This window comes from Xenopus laevis, chromosome 4S, assembly GCF_017654675.1.
Source record: "Xenopus laevis strain J_2021 chromosome 4S, Xenopus_laevis_v10.1, whole genome shotgun sequence".
Taxonomy (NCBI): Eukaryota; Metazoa; Chordata; class Amphibia; order Anura; family Pipidae; genus Xenopus; species Xenopus laevis.
This window is the reverse complement of record NC_054378.1, coordinates 49,408,208-49,424,260: the sequence shown is the minus strand read 5'-3', so window position 1 is coordinate 49,424,260 and position 16,053 is coordinate 49,408,208. Positions and strand designations below refer to the sequence as shown.

General features: G+C 39.9%; 1 protein-coding gene across 2 annotated transcripts in view; it reads right to left on the bottom strand.

Moving 5' to 3' along the window:
* Positions 1 to 16,053, bottom strand: part of garre1.S (granule associated Rac and RHOG effector 1 S homeolog) — a 57,376-nt gene that overhangs the window by 27,537 nt on the left and 13,786 nt on the right. The window contains exons 2-3 of one of the 2 annotated variants that reach the window (XM_018240481.2): positions 14,281 to 15,570; positions 3,936 to 4,136 (exon numbers count right to left, since the gene is read on the bottom strand). In XM_018240481.2, the coding sequence (XP_018095970.1) occupies positions 3,936 to 4,136; positions 14,281 to 14,775 (696 nt within the window). In that variant the 5' untranslated portion in view covers positions 14,776 to 15,570. The remainder of the gene's footprint in view (positions 1 to 3,935; positions 4,137 to 14,280; positions 15,571 to 16,053) is intronic. The other variant, XM_041561214.1, reaches the window with a different exon arrangement.

The window sequence follows — 16,053 nt, the reverse complement described above, 5'->3', positions numbered from 1 at the left end:
GGTGTCAAATATGTATAGGTGTACCCAAGCATGTGGCATATAAGGGCCCCAAAATGAAGACCCCCCCAATATGGTATGTCATTTCAGGTACTGCAAAATGAACACATTTTCATAGTTTGGGGGGCGCAAAGGTAGAAAACATTATGTTCACCCCAGAAAACCATATATTTTCGGAAAGTATACATTCCCCTGAATCCAAATTGGATATGCATGTCTTTCTACTCCAAAGCACCAAGCCAGAACCTTACCTAAATTTGGCGATATAGGCAGCTGTTTTTACATTTCTAAAAATATTGCAATTGCCCACATTTATCTCACCCAATTTCTTACATACAATTGGAAAACACCCTAGATATTGACACCAAGGGTTGACTGAACAGTTTGATGCCCAATATGCATAGATAAACCAAAGCAGTTGGCATGTGCGGACCCCAAATAAAAACAGTCCATATGAATTTTCTCCACTGCCGTTTCGCCTTTTGTGAACAAGAACCTGTGACTGAGCATTGTCTGCCACAAGATCCTCCTAACAGCACAAAGACTCCAAAAAACATATATTTTTGGAAAGTACACATTCTGACAAATCCAAAATAAGTAATTATGTCTTTCTATTCCAAACTACCATACTGCAAAGCTACGCTAAATGCAGCGGTTTTTATGACATTTCTTAAAATTGCCTAAAAATATTGCAATTGGCCGCATTTATCTCACCCAATTTCTAACACACAATTATAAAATACCCTAAATATTGATGCCAAGGGTCTACGGAACAGTTTGATGCCCTGTATGCATAGATATATCAAAGCAGCTGGCATGTGCGGACCCCAAATAAAAACAGTGCATTTGACTTTTCTCCGTTGCCGATTTGCCTTCAGTGAACAAAGACCTATGACTGAGCATTGTGTGCCACAAGACCCTCCTAACAGCACAAAGACCCCACCAGAGCCATATATTTTTGGAAAGTACACATTCTGACGAATCAAAAATAGGTAATTATGTCTTCCTACTCCAAACTACCATACTGCAAATCTACGCTAAAGGCAGGGGTTTTTATGACGTTTCTGAAAATTGCCTAAAAATATTGCAATTGGCCGCATATATCTCACCCAATTTCTTACATACAATTGTAAAACACCCTAAATATTGACGGCAAGGGTCTACAGAACAGTTTGATGCCAAATATGCATAGATATACCAAAGGAGCTGGCATGTGCGGACCCCAAATAAAAACAGTGCATATGACTTTTTTCCGCTGCCGTTTCGCTTTCTGTGAACAAATACCTGTGACTGCGCATTGTCTGCCACAAGACCCTCCTAACAGTACAAAGACCCCCCAGAGCCATATATTTTTGGAAAGTACTCATTCTGACAAATCAAAAATAGGTAATAATGTCTTTCTACTCCAAACTACCATACTGCAAATCTACGCTAAAGGCAGCGTTTTTTATGACATTTCTGAAAATCGCCTAAAAATATTGCAATTGGCCGCATATATCTCACCCAATTTCTTACATACAATTGTAAAACACCCTAAATATTGACGCCAAGGGTCTACTGAACAGTTTGATGCCCAATATGCATAGATATACCAAAGCAGGTGGCATGTGCGGACCCCAAATAAAAATAGTGCATATGAATTTTCATGCTGGCCAACTCAGCCCCGACTGCATTATGTGCGGTAAGACACCCAAACTGTAAAAAAAAAACAAAAAACCCAGAAACCGCCTATATTTTTGGAAAGCACAAATTCTCACAGATCAAACAAAGTAAAATGCATCTTTCTATACCAAAACACCAAACAGCAAAACTATACTAAAGATACATAAGCAAAACAGAAAATAATATTCAATAAAAAAATCACAGAAAATGCAATAACGATAAAATTACAGCAAATAAATATAATTATACAGGTGTATAGGTATGTATAGGTGTGTGTAGGTGTGTATTTGTGCGAGTATATGTGTGGGTATATGGGTGTAAAACAATAAGTGGGAGAAAGAAGTGAAAAATTGAAAAAGCAAAAAAAAAAGACAAGTTTGATAAAAACAAATGTGAAATAAAGCAAATTTTGTACCTGGGGACAGGCAAAGTCTGTCTTTCTCAAGCAACACCGGAGGACCGCAGCAGGGAGGCTCCCAGGCAGATCAACACCAACAGAGAAGGGGGCAGTGCTGGGAGGCAGCCCCTAGAAGCAGCCACGTGTCTAATCATGTGTGGGGCGGTTGGTGGGGTCGGTGGGGCGGTCGGTGGGGTCGGTGGGGCGGTCGGTGGGGCCAGCAGGTGATCCGGAGCTCGTTGCGGGAGAGCCAAGTGATCTGCGGCTTTTCCACAGCATCGCAAGCCGCAGATCACAGAAGATAACATCGTGCATGCGGTACATGTGTCCATGTGGTCGGCCATCTTGGGGTCGGGTGGGGGGGCCGATCGGGGGGGCCAGCAGGCGATTGAGGACGCTTTGCTCGTTGCCGAGGGGGTTGCCAAGTGATCTGCGGCTTTTTCGCTGCATTGCAAGCCGCAGATCACAGAAGAAAAGCGGAAGTGCCAAACAACGTACTATGTACGTGTTTGGCAGTCTGAGCCCTTGCCTGCCAGAACGTACGGCGTACGTTCTTGGCAGGCAAAGGGTTAAACAAATGATTTATGCTTTCAAAGTTGGCCACAGGGGGCTGTCATCTTGTAACTATGTTAAACATCTTTGCAAGACCAAGACCACAAACATGCTCAGTGTGGTCTGGGCTTCAGTTGGGAGGTTAAGCTTAGGGATCGTCATAAATGATCAAAATAGCACAAGTCAGATAATATCTGGCAGAAGCCGATACAGCAAGACTGATTAATAATCAGAATATGCAGTCTGCAGATACAAATTTCTACACAGTCGCCAGCTGCTCTACAGGGAAACAAACAAAGTTGCTTGAGTTCTGGGAAGTAAGGTGGGGGGTTCCCCCTGCCGTTTGAAAATATGATTGTTTCCCTGCAGAGCAGTTAGGGATCTTATCAGCAGCTGTCAGAGCAAGCAAAACGAAGAAGGAATTTTACTGCATACAGTCAGGTTTATTATAAAAATGGTACACATTTTTTAATTAAAGTGTAGTGGAGATAAAATCCCATTTTTACTAGAAAAAGAATTCTATTTTTTTGATTTTACATCCCCTTTAAGAGGGGCAGGTTTTCTTTGACAAGCATAATATCATTAGGATATTGTGATCATAAAATCGACAGTAAGTATAGATATTAGTATGTGCAGTATATGTGAGCGTATGGTGTATGGGTCAGAGTGTGTATGGATGCTGGGTTTCAATTAGAGGGGTTGAACTTGATGGACTTTGGCCCTTTTTCAACCCAACTGAACTATGTAATCTATAACATTGCATGCAACCACTACCGTAAAGGACAGCTAAATGGCCCTCTTTACCTTTCGTAACAGTTTATTTGTGTAGGTATAGGACCCATTATCTGGAAACCAGTTATCCAGAAAGCTATCACGTACGGAAAGGCCATCTGCTATAGACTTCATTTTAACCAAATTAAAAAATTTTAGGAATGATTTCCTTTTTTTCTCTGTAGTAATACAACACTACACAGTAATCAATCGTAACCAAGATATACTTAATTCTTATTGGAGGCAAAACATTCTTATCAGGTTTATTTAATATTTGAATGATATTTTAGTAGACATAAGACATAGCATGGAGATCCAAATAAAAGGAAAGATCCTATACCTGTATATAATCTGTATTTTCAGTGTATACACCCATTTAATGTATCGTGCTGCCCTATATGTTGGCATTTTATAAAATAACAAAAGCCCGCAAGTGAAAATTAATTTACAAAACTGTACAATCTACACGTAGAGTATCTTGGGTCTCTAGACAGATACATATGTAGCATTCAGGAGCAAGCTCTCCTATGGCACCCAAATCAACTAAAGTACTCACCTCCGTAGCACCTCTCCAAGATCTCACTGCCTCTTCCAAATCTCTTGTAGGGTTCAGACCTGAAGCTCCTGAAGAACTCTTCCGCTCTTGTGCAATTGCCTCAGCAAAACATGAATGGGCCACTGGCTGAACTTTTTGCAAAGCTTGGGACAAGAACTGAAAATGAACCTGCATCACTGTCAAAAAACAGCGACCAAGTACCTGCCAAAAAATAAATGAAAAGAAGAGTAAACTAATTACAATTTCTGGATGCACACTGAACATGCTTTTTGCTTTTAACTTTTCCATCTCAAACTTGTGTACGTTCTTCTCCTTAGAAGTAGTGTGCCTGTTCCCCTGCCAGGCATCAATCATACAACTCACTGAACATAAACAGAGCAGGACCTACACTTACTGTAACTGTTCAAAGTCCATTTGCTTGTGTAGAAAATCCAGCATTTTGAGGGGATAAATCCACACTCTGTTAAAAACTACTAAAAGCTGCCCTGACAGACATAACCATATTTTCTCAGTATGATAAAGCTATCTACATGCATTGTAATATAAGGAACTATAAAGTCTATGATGATAGATAAAGAGTTGTACCGGCAAATCATACAGCAATGCAAGGTGGAAAAAGAAAATCATGATTTTAGAATTTTAACCATTCTGTAACTTTTGGGAAGAACCAGAAAAAAAGACAAGGGGAAGATTTTTGCCATGAACCTCATAACATTTTGCTGCCATAAACATTTCCTACTATAGCTTACCAAATCATAATTATGTATCTCCTTACAGAAATGTGCCTATAATGAACCTCAGAAATAAACCTGGTAATTTAAAACAGAGATTTTAAGGGGAGGAAAAGGGATAAACACGTTTTTGCAATGAATTGCATTTATTTGTACCTGCAGATGATACAGAAAAAAATCACAATACGATGCCCACACTGAAGCAATCCTTTCTGACATGTCTCCATAGGCTTGCAGTATGATCTGATCGCTGGCTTGCTGTCAAATAATTAGATCAGACCATACTGCCACAGCGTTGTTGGGCAAAGATTTGGCCACAAGAAATGAATGGATCTTCTAATGCCCATACAGTTTAAATATGTATGTCGGCACATGCGCAGTTGGAGCAATTTGCCAGATTGCGACATGCTCCAAAATTGACGAAGATTGCCATCTCCCAGTCAGCATACTGAGGACCCGGAAGATGGCTGCCATGAAGTCCACTGCCAGAATCTGCGACGAGGGGGTAAGTATAAAGTATGGCCCATTTCCCCAGGGGGGCAGTTAGCCTGGAAGGAGGGGGGTCTACGTGGGGTGGGGGGTACTGGGTTTTTTTCTACAGGGTTTCCTTCTCCTTTAAGGCTAGGGTGACTTTCAAGAGTGGTAAAGCTGCATGAACTGATCTTCTCATCCACCGTTTGGGGCCAGATACACAAGCAAGTTAAACATTTGCTTGTTAAATGTAGTGGCACACGGGAAGATTTGCTGAAGTTTCCTCCGGAGGCAACTTCAGGCAATTTAACTACAAGTTGGACATACCAGCAGCTATTTCGATTACCTGAAAAAGTAGAGGCATTTTTGTAAGATTTGTCACCCGATGCAGCATCAATAAAATCGCGGGTGACAAATATTCCTGTGTGCCGCTACCCTAACTCTGTAATTATCAACAATGAGAAACAAAAATGCTGATACCAAGATGTTCAAGAAAAAAAAATCACTGAGGAAGGGCCATGCGGTCCCGAAACGTTTGATCAATTGTAAAGTGTCTGGAAGCACCTTGAATAAATGTGGGAGCACCCTGTTGAAAGCAAACACAGGTATCGGCAATTTTTATTCTTGGATTTACTACTGGCGAGTGGCTAGGCCAGGGCCATATATACCTGTATCCCCTGCATCGTTGTTTCATGATACCAAGATGTTGGCAGCTCACCCTGTGTCTAACATGGACAACAGAAGTAATGTACAAAGAACTTACATGTTGGCCTGATGGGCAGAAATAAAATGTAAGTCCAGGATCCAGATCATCCATGTGATTTGTTCATACAAAGTTTCTTACACTAAGGGGCAGATTTATCAAGGAAATTCAAGTTTTCTATTTTTTTTTTATGGTCAAAACTGTCAAATTCGACAAGTTATTCAAATTAAGAGTTGTTAAAAAAAATTAGATTTTTGATATTTATCATATTAAAGAATTTGAATTTGCCACCTACAACCTGTCAAACTGCAGTTTGAGTCAATGGGCGAGGTCCAGGGATCAATTTGGAGCAGTTTGCAGACTTCAATGCATACGAATTTGTTTTTCGGAGAAAAAAACCCGAATCGAGTTTTTTTAAATTCGAATGGAATTTGACTCAAATTTGATTAGAGTTTTCAGGTCGATTTAATACAGAGTTTTAAAAAATAGATTTTTTTTAAAATAAATTTAGATTAGTTGAATTTCTAGTTTAGGGGAGTTTTTAAAACTGAAATGAATTTGAAATTCGACCTTTGATAAATGTGCCTTTAAGTTCTTTGTGCGTTTCATGATCTGGACAGAGAATGTCATGTCATAGATATTGGCCATATAAACATGTGCATTAGGCTAAGCTCATGGTGTGAATGTATGATCCCTATCTACATGTGTTTTAAATAAAGGCGACATTTCTTCTCTAACAAAGAAGTGTCTAATGACTGGCATACTTTTACAAAGCACAAGAAGACAGTCATCTGAAATTAATTATGCATTACGTGTACTTTCCACTTTACTCTCCTCAGACTGGAGGTCTGCTGTGGAAGACTTCCAAATCAGTTTTTAAAGTATTCCTTTAGAGCTACAACAATAAGCTTCTATCTCGGCTTCTATCAAAGTGTCTATCTAGAATCACTGCTATAAATTAAGGCAGGGCTTTTCCTTTGTCAAGAAAGAAGAAAAAACTTTTTTGTCACATGAGCATGAGGAATCATTTACACACATCCATAAATGTGTCTAACTTTTGAAAGTAAACCCATTTTTTTTGCAAAATTACACAACTTTAGAAAGAACATTGTTTTCAGGTACAAATATAAACCTGGATACTTTATTTAGCTAAATGCATAGTAACCTACTTGTTAAGCTTATTTTGTAAATTAATTTAGATATGGAATGGACTTCCTGTCATCTTTTTAAACGTTAAATGTTTTTTTGAATAAAGTAAACCAAATAAGAATGAAAACAGAGTTATATATAAAGATTACCGGATCATTAAAAAAAATAAGGGTTGTTTCTATTGAACACAAGTTGCTGCACTGATTGCATATAGATTATCAAATGCAATTCAATATAGCTTCAAGTAGAGTCCTGCACGGGACCAATTTGTTAAACCCGAACCACAACCCGCATACTTTCCCGATTGGACCTGCTACCCGACCCGCAAGTACCTTATCCGCAACCCGGCCCCGCTGACCATCAAGAAACAGGAAGTGCTGTCATTGTAAACTGGAAGTGACATCATTAGAAGTAGGCATGATCAGACAAAAAGGAGTAAAACAGGAAGTGCTATCATTGTAAACCAGAAGTGACATCATTCGAAGTAGGCGTGATCAGAAAAAAAGGAGTAAAACTCGCTATTGAGAAGACCCGCAAACCTGGAGAACCGCTAACCTGCGTCTATACCCGCAACCCGCAGGTTTTTCCGTGTAACCTGCGGGTACCTGACCCGCTGCAGGACTCTAGCTTCAAGCTGGAAACGTTCACATGATCTGGTAACCTAATATAAAGAATATGAAAATTTTTTAAGACAGACAAAGACCTTTTTTGTCTTTCCTTTTTCAGAAAGTCACCCCTCGGAATTCTGCTTGCCTTTTTATTTGTCAGCAGTCTTGGGTCTGTGCCACTGGTTAATAAATGTTTGCTGGATATTTAGGTTTTGGTTCCTTTCAGTGTTTTCGAAGGCTGTATCTTATAGCCTAGCTATAAACTTTTTTCTGAGTTTGAGGTGGAAGCTTTGCTGGACTAAAGAGCAAGTCCAGGCTATGGACATAAGCAAACAGAGATAGTTTAGAGAGCCAGTTTCCTTTACAAAACAGCTGGCTACTGAAGAGGAGGAAATGGAAATTCTATTTTAGTCACTTGATGCCTGCAACAACATCAATGAAGCAAGGAATCTCAAATAACTTAACGTCATATATTTTGCTGGCAGGAAAAACATGGAATGGAGACTATAAACCAAATACTTGATATACATATTGTCTAATATGAGAGAATAGTGAAAATGTTGACAAAACCCATTTAAAATGTCAGAAATAGATTTCCATTTTACATTTAACGGGCAACAAAACATTTTCAGGTCTACGAAAAGGTCAGAGTTTAGAAGGAATAGTAACAGTACAAAAACCTTTCCAATGCAATGTTATTTTGAAGTTATTATTTCACTATTCAAATGTTTTTCGTTTTGCACAGCTTAGTTCCTACATTCTGCATTACATTTTTTTGGCCCTGAAGCGGATGAATTGAAATTTCCCTCATCCGTATCATATAAAGAGATTTGTATCTTTGACAACAGGTAGGACACTGCTTGGCCTTGATTTTATTGCAACATCTCTAATATATAAAAAAAGAAAAAAAAAAAAGAAAAAAAAACATTGTATGAGACATACCTATACAAACATGCTCTCATGGAATAATATACCCCTCAATGCTTCTGAATCTCTTAACAATAATCATCTTTTAATGAGCCAGAAACCTTAAACTGGTAAACCCTGATAATAAAGATTACATAAGATGCTCCACGTGGTATATACAGTACATGAAACATACAAATATTGATGGATAATGCCCTGCATATTTGAAGGAACAGTAACACCAAAAAATGAAAAGTGCTTTAAAGGAAAAGGAATTTAATGTACTTGTGCCCTGCACTGGCAAAACTGGTGTGTTTACTTCAGAAAACAACTATAGCTTATATAAACAAGCTGCTGTGTAGCCATGCGGGCAGTCATTCAAGCACAGGACACAGTAGATACTTTCTGAAGAATCCCATTGTGTAATTTGTATCCTGTGCCTTTTCAGCTATGAATGGCTGCCCCCATGGCTTGTTTATATAAATTATAATTGTGTTTCTGAAGCAAAACACACCAGTTTTACCAGTGCAGCGCAACAGTATATTATATTTTCATTACTTTAGGACAGTAATTTTTTAGTGTTACTGTTCATTTAAGCCTCTAATCTAAAAGTGCTGAAAAATGTGCGTTATGTTAACTAATGTTTTGGTAAAAAGGTGCTATCGGGTTAGTACAGGTGTCGGGATAACTTAAGGATTTATACCACCCGAAGTGCACCTTGCTGGCAGAGAAATCACCATATACATCTTCATTCCTCCTGTCATTGATATTAGGGATGCACCGAATCCAGGATTCTGCCTTTTTCAGCAGGATTCGGATTTTGCCGAATCCTTGTGCCTTGCCAAACCGAATCCTAATTTGCATATGCAAATTGTGGGCAGGGTGGGATTTCACATGACTTGTTACAAAACAAGGAAGTAAACCAATTTTTTTCCAGTTTTTCCTTTCCCGCCCCTAATTTGCATAGGAAAAATAGGATTTGGATTGGTATTCGGCCGAATCTTCCAAAATAGTTGATTCGGTGCATCCCTAATTGATATAATGGAAATATTATTTTTGCCTCTGATTTTCTTTCTAAAAAGGAAGGGGCCTGGATGCAGCAGCACAAAGCAGCCAATGAGATGTTTTCTTTTAAACAGATTCATGGCTATAGGTAGACATGTAGCAGACTGTACCCATTATCTGTTTTGCGCTCACCTCCTATGTAGTACTTAAGCGATTATTCAAGATTCACACTATTTCCCACACTATGCAGGTTTGCCCGACCAATAGGGTTTGCAATAAAAATGTACTTTGCTTAATAAAATAGTGCAAATAAATCTTGGAGCGATTTATACATGTCACTGCTCAAATATACACAAACACACATCCAGCGCTATATCAGGGATTTCCTTAATTAATTTAAAATTCGTAACATCAGTTCCCGGTATTATCTTGACTATTGTTCTAACTCGCTCACCGTTTTCACTATGTGGCCCGGGTGCCTCCACCCCCGGACCTTACACTATGTTACTGGATTGGTATCAACTCCCCACGCACACCGCAAGATATTCTTATAAAAATTCTTACCCGGACTGTGTTGTGACTCAGGTGCTGCCGCCCTGAGTCCGTCGCTAAGGGAAACATATTCACAGCATGCAACTATCGGTTAGGCGGCGCACTCAGGAGCCCTCTCGAAAATAGAATCGCTCACTTTCAATTCACGGATAAAACAGGTTTTCTTTAAACATCTTGGTACACAAAAAACACAGCACGAAATGCATCAGACCTCATGGCGCTGTTTTTGGTGTACCGAGATGTTTAAATAAAGAAAATCTGTGAATTGAAAGTGAGAGGGCTCCTGAGTGCGCCGCCTAACCGATAGGTTTATACATGTCCAGTCAGTAGATGAACAAGAGCTCCTCATCTCTGCATATCAGGCAAAATTGAGATTGAGGGATTCAATGCATAGTGGCATTAACTGGAAGGCAGAACCTCAATAAAATACTTCTAACTGTTCAACGAGTGGTTATGGAAATATTTGTATAATCACACCAGCCGACATTTTAAGCAATTACAAATATATACAGATTCATTAAAAGAATAGGTAAAATACACTTAATATACAAGAATTAAATCTCTGCTTCATGCTGCAAACACTGGTGGAACTTGACTCATTTCAACTTTAACCATAAACCAGCAGTATTCATTACATAGGAATTTCACAGTTTTGCACACCAAAGATTGGAGTTTGTATACAGTATATTTGTTGGCAAGGAACAGTGGAAATCTGGCCTGGTCATGATAACGCAGAAAGGAAATAGACTACACCAAGGAGAGAACAAGGGAGTTTCTCTCATTCTAGAGAAAGAATTTGCCAGGAGATAGAGGAAAATCTTAGGAGATGCCTTAATTTATTTATAATTTATGCAAAAAGCAAACCATTTGGTTGCATAATGTTTACTGGATGAGCTAGATGTTCTTCCTCTACCATCTATGGAAAGCTGTTTGCCTGAACTGAAGTGCAAAATTTAAATACGCCGAGGTACATTCTTTGGGGGGAAAAACAATGTTTAATTTAAAGAGGTGGTTCACATTTAAGTTAATTTTGGAATGTTATAGAATTCCTATTCCAATCAACTTTTCAATTGGTCTTCATTATTTATTTGCTATAGTTTTTCAATTACCGTATATACTCGAGTATAAGCCGACCCGAGTATAAGCCGAGGTACCTAATTTTACCTAGGAAAACTTATTGACTCTAGTATAAGCCTAGACACAACTACAGCCCTGTCTCCCAGCAGCGCACATTCCGCCAAAGCGACCCCCCCCAGCGATCAACCAGACTTCTTTGCAAAGTTGATGGTGACAGAGAATTGCCAAACGGATTACTGTGTGCATTGTCCCACTGTCCCACTACCATGTGCAGAGGGTGCTGTTTGATATTGCCATCACTGTTAATCTTTTATATAACCAACAGAGGGCGCTGTGTGATATTGCAGTCACTGTTATTCTTTCATATAACCAACAGAGGGCGCTGTGTGATATTGCAGTCACTGTCATTCTTTCATATAACCAACAGAGGGCGCTGTGTGATATTGCAGTCAATGTTATTCTTTCATATAACCAACAGAGGGCGCTGTGTGATATTGCAGTCACTGTTATTCTTTCATATAACCAACAGATGGCGCTGTGTGATATTGCACTCACTGTTATTCTTTCATATAACCAACAGATGGCGCTGTGTGATATTGCAGTCACTGTTATTTTTTCAAATAACCAACAGAGGGCGCACTGTTATTCTTTCATATAACCAACAGATGGCGCTGTGTGATATTGCAGTCTCTCCCCAAATGAACTGTTGGTATAGGAATGATTAAAAGTGACTGCAATCTCATCTACTGCCCGCTAACCCGAGTATAAGCCGAGGTAGACCTTTTCAGCACATTTTGGATGCTGAAAAACTCGGCTTATACTCGAGTATATACGGTATGTGCATTCTTCTTTGAAATCTTTCCGGCTTTCAAATGGGGGTCACTGATGTTCCGTAAGGCTATACATTTGTTATTGCTACATTGTATTACTCATATTTTTATTCAGGCCCTGTCCTATTTATATTCCAGTCTCTTATTCAAATCAGTGCATGGTTGCTAATGTAATTTGGACCCTAGCAACCAGACTGCTGAAACTGCAAATTGCAGAGCTGCTGAATAAAAAGCAGTTATCAAAAATTGTGAGTCAGTGGCGTAACTATCGGGGAGCAGGGGGTGCGATTGGGCCAGGGCACCCCCTCAGGGTCCCCCGGCAGCTCAAACTCCACTGACTCCGGCGGCAGAAAATGGCGTACGGAGTGGTGGGGGCCCGGCTGCACGTCCCGCCCCCCTCTAGTTACATTACTGTTGAGTTATTTCTCCAAAAAAAATAAAAATTTTTGATTTCTGCTATGTATTATGCAGCCATGGACTGGGGTGAACTGTGAGTAGATCTCCTCTCCTTCATTATTATTTTCATTATATTTATCATTTTACATAGATTTATAGTCGTGCTATCATGGGCTAATTGAATCATCTTTGGTTTATTCTGCTGAATAAAAACCTAAATAACTAAAAAACACAAATAACAAAAACATGAAAACAAATTGTCTCAGAATAGCACACGCTACATCATTCTTATAATTAATTTAAAGGTGATTAAAGTGGTATAAGTCTACCACTACACACATAGGGCAGATCTTGGGCAGGTAACACACAAGGGTGCATATGTGCAGTGATAGGAAGATGTTTCTAAAAAATTTGTTCCTATACAATGAAAAATAAACACCAAGACAAATTAAACTTTTAAATTGCAAAGCCTTTATTAAGAAATAACTTACTGAAACTCCACTTCCCCTCCTATTCAGAAAAGGCGACAGGGCGACCATCCATTCTGCAGTGCTCGATTTCTCCTCCCTGGCTGGATTCTGCTTTGAAGAGAGAAGAGGATGGAGCGGATGCTCTTCTGCAAATAATCCTAACGGCATTGGCGGTAACAGCGATACATGGAAAGTGTATTTTCTATGCCAGATATGATGGCCAATGCTGTGCTCTCTGCCACTATATCGCTACGTCCCCAAAGGATCCATTACTAACACGAACACCCCCCTCTGGCACATAGGGAGAGGTGCCATTACAGAAGCTCACCGGAGAATCGCATGGGTGTCAGTCAGGCTGGAGACACAGGCGGGATGGCAGATGTCATTACCGGCACTGAAGCTCCCATACAAACCCGCAGGGGGGGGGCTTTGCGTGACAACACATTATATTACAAGTCAGGTGTCACGTGCTCAGGCAACCCCCCAATTCCACGGAACGATTTTATACAATACCCAGACCCTGCCTTTACTACTGAAGTAGCAGACTTGCTCAGTTCCGTTGCTCCCTTTTCTTGTTTCTAGTTGGTGAAGTTGCAGCACTAACAGCCAACAGCCTAAGCAGCTTGAACGCTTTGGGGGGGCTACCACCTCTCCCCTTCCCCAGGGGACCCGTACAGCCAGCACGAACCCCACTACAAAAAAAAACTCTACTACAGGAAAAGGGAGCAACGGAACTGAGCGATTCTGCATTGAAGAGTGGGGCTGGGGCATTGAAGAGATGGCGCTTGTCCCTATGTGCCAGAGTTGACTTACTTTGTGTTAGTAGTGGAGCCTTTGGGGATTTATACACAAAAGACAGCATGTAGTGGCAAATATAGTGGCAAAAAGCGCAGCATTGGCCATCATATCTGTCATAGAAAATACACTTTCTATGTATCGCTGTTACCGGCAATGCTGTGAGGATTATTTGCAGAAGAGCAGCAGCTCCATCACGCTCCATCCTCTTCTCTCTTCAATGCAGAATCCAGCCAGGGAGGAGAAATCGAGCACAGCAGGATGGATGGTCACCCTGTCGCCTTTTCTGAAGATGAGCGGAAGTGGAGTTTTAGTAAGTTATTTCTGAATAAAGGCTTTGCAATTTAAAAGTTCAATTTGTCTTGGTGTTTATTTTTCGTTGTACACTATTTTAATTCGACCGTTAATAAATCTGCCCTTAAGAGTGAGAAAGTGTTGCCTGTGTACAGGGCGTAAAATGGATAGAACAACATTTTTAGTCTCAAAAAAAGACCCGACACAGAAATCAGTTTGATAAACAGTCAAGAAGACTAAGAAGAACATTGTGAATTTGTATCTATAGAATACATGCAGAATAACTGCTACAATGATTTACATGTATGTTGATATTACGTGTATAAAAAAAAAAGAAAAGATAACCAAATACACTAACCTCTATGTCCTGCAGACTGAATTCATTCTGATCTTTAAAGTTAGCAGCTCCAGCACTTAGTTCCATCAACATTTTTGCAATCTCTGGTTTTATTGCTGCTGTAAGTCGACTGGCGGCCTCCATGACATGTTCCTGCACGTCTTTCAGTTGCATAGCTGCCTTAGAGTAGTGCGAATTTCGGAAAACGCTGCTGAAAAGGTCTGTTAGGAAAGTGCTGGCACGGCAGAAAACATTAAGAGCATCCAGGTACTTGGAAATACCCTGCTGGATGTCTGCAATAGGGGTTGTATGGGCTGCAGAATGGGGGCAACTGCCACTGTTACCCAAGGAAACTAAGGATGATGCGGCAGTTGTGGATGCTAAAGGTGCACTCAGAGTCCGGCTGAGCTCTGGCATCTGGTACTGCTGGTGTTGCTGCCCCTTCTGCTTGGACCCGCCAAGCAAAAACCGCCTCTTGTAGTCCATTTTACTTTCCTGAGCACTACAGCAATACATATGTGTCCTACAAATCACAGGCTACACAAGTTAACTTGCTGGTGCAACAGAAATACGCCTTCAGTTGACCGGCTATGTCAAATAATAAATGAAGTCAGCAAAGACAGGTTTAGTAAAAGGCATTTCCACAAGGCAGGCTCTGGATAATCTGTGTAAGCAGTGATAAAGGCAGTGATTTTCCTGACTTTTGTAGTATTCCTTGCAGTCCTGCTGCAGTTTACAACTTGAACTTTTGAAGCCGGCTGAAATAATTGCAAAATGTTGTAGGCTCCTGTGTTATTTATGTTTTGTATCAACCCTTCGCGCAATCACCGACCAGAGAAGTACAAGCTCAAAAAATTGTCCAGTGCCAGTCAATGGACATTAAATTAACTTAAGGGGAAAAAAACTTCAATAATCCTTTAAATGCCAAGCAACTTGGAGTTTCATATAAGGAATCTACTCCTCCTTGGAAACAGAACAAAAACACTGATCAACAGCGATGAAAACCCTCTTCCCTTGCAGGGACAGCAAATTAAATTTAAAAAAAAAAAAGTAATCTCTAGCAGATCCAGTCTGCAAAACTTGAAGTGCCCTTAATATTGTGTCCTTCTCATCTCTGATCAGAGAGGTAAAATGCAAGAAGGTAAAATGAGAGATTCGCTGTTGGAAGCTCCCTCCTCTTCCTCTGTGTTTATTGAGGTAGTTAATAATGTTACAATGGAAACAAGTGCAGCTCCCAGATTGAATCCGCTGTGGATGGTAGTCTGTAACAAGAATGCACACAATGTAACTGTAAGGCCTCTAGGTCATTTCCTGGGAAAGGAAAGAAAAAGAGAGGGGTTAAAGTATAATCTGTGGCTTTATTATTTTAAATTCCTGCAACCATGAAAGTTTACATTATTCTTGGGAGCAAAGGACAAAAGGATGTTTCACTTTCTTTTATACCTAGGCATTTACTGTACATTTTTCAACTAAAGACGGCAAAAAGTAAAACTAATTACAGCCAACAAACTCAGACACACCAATAGTAGACGACAGACGCTCAAAAGGCTCTAGTGTTAGACAATTGTCTCAAAGTAGTTTTCTCTTGAAGAAACAAATGCCAAAACTTAGTGAGGAGGAATCTTATAATATTGGCTGGAGAGGCTGTCAGTGCAGGGCAAGCATGTGGTAAAGAGATTGACAGACTTTTTGTGTTAATGAACTCTGACAATTTAAACATGTACAGTGCCGTGTAATATGCTGGTGCTATAAATATATTATTAATAATAAATGATAATGTGCCTGAAAGTATAT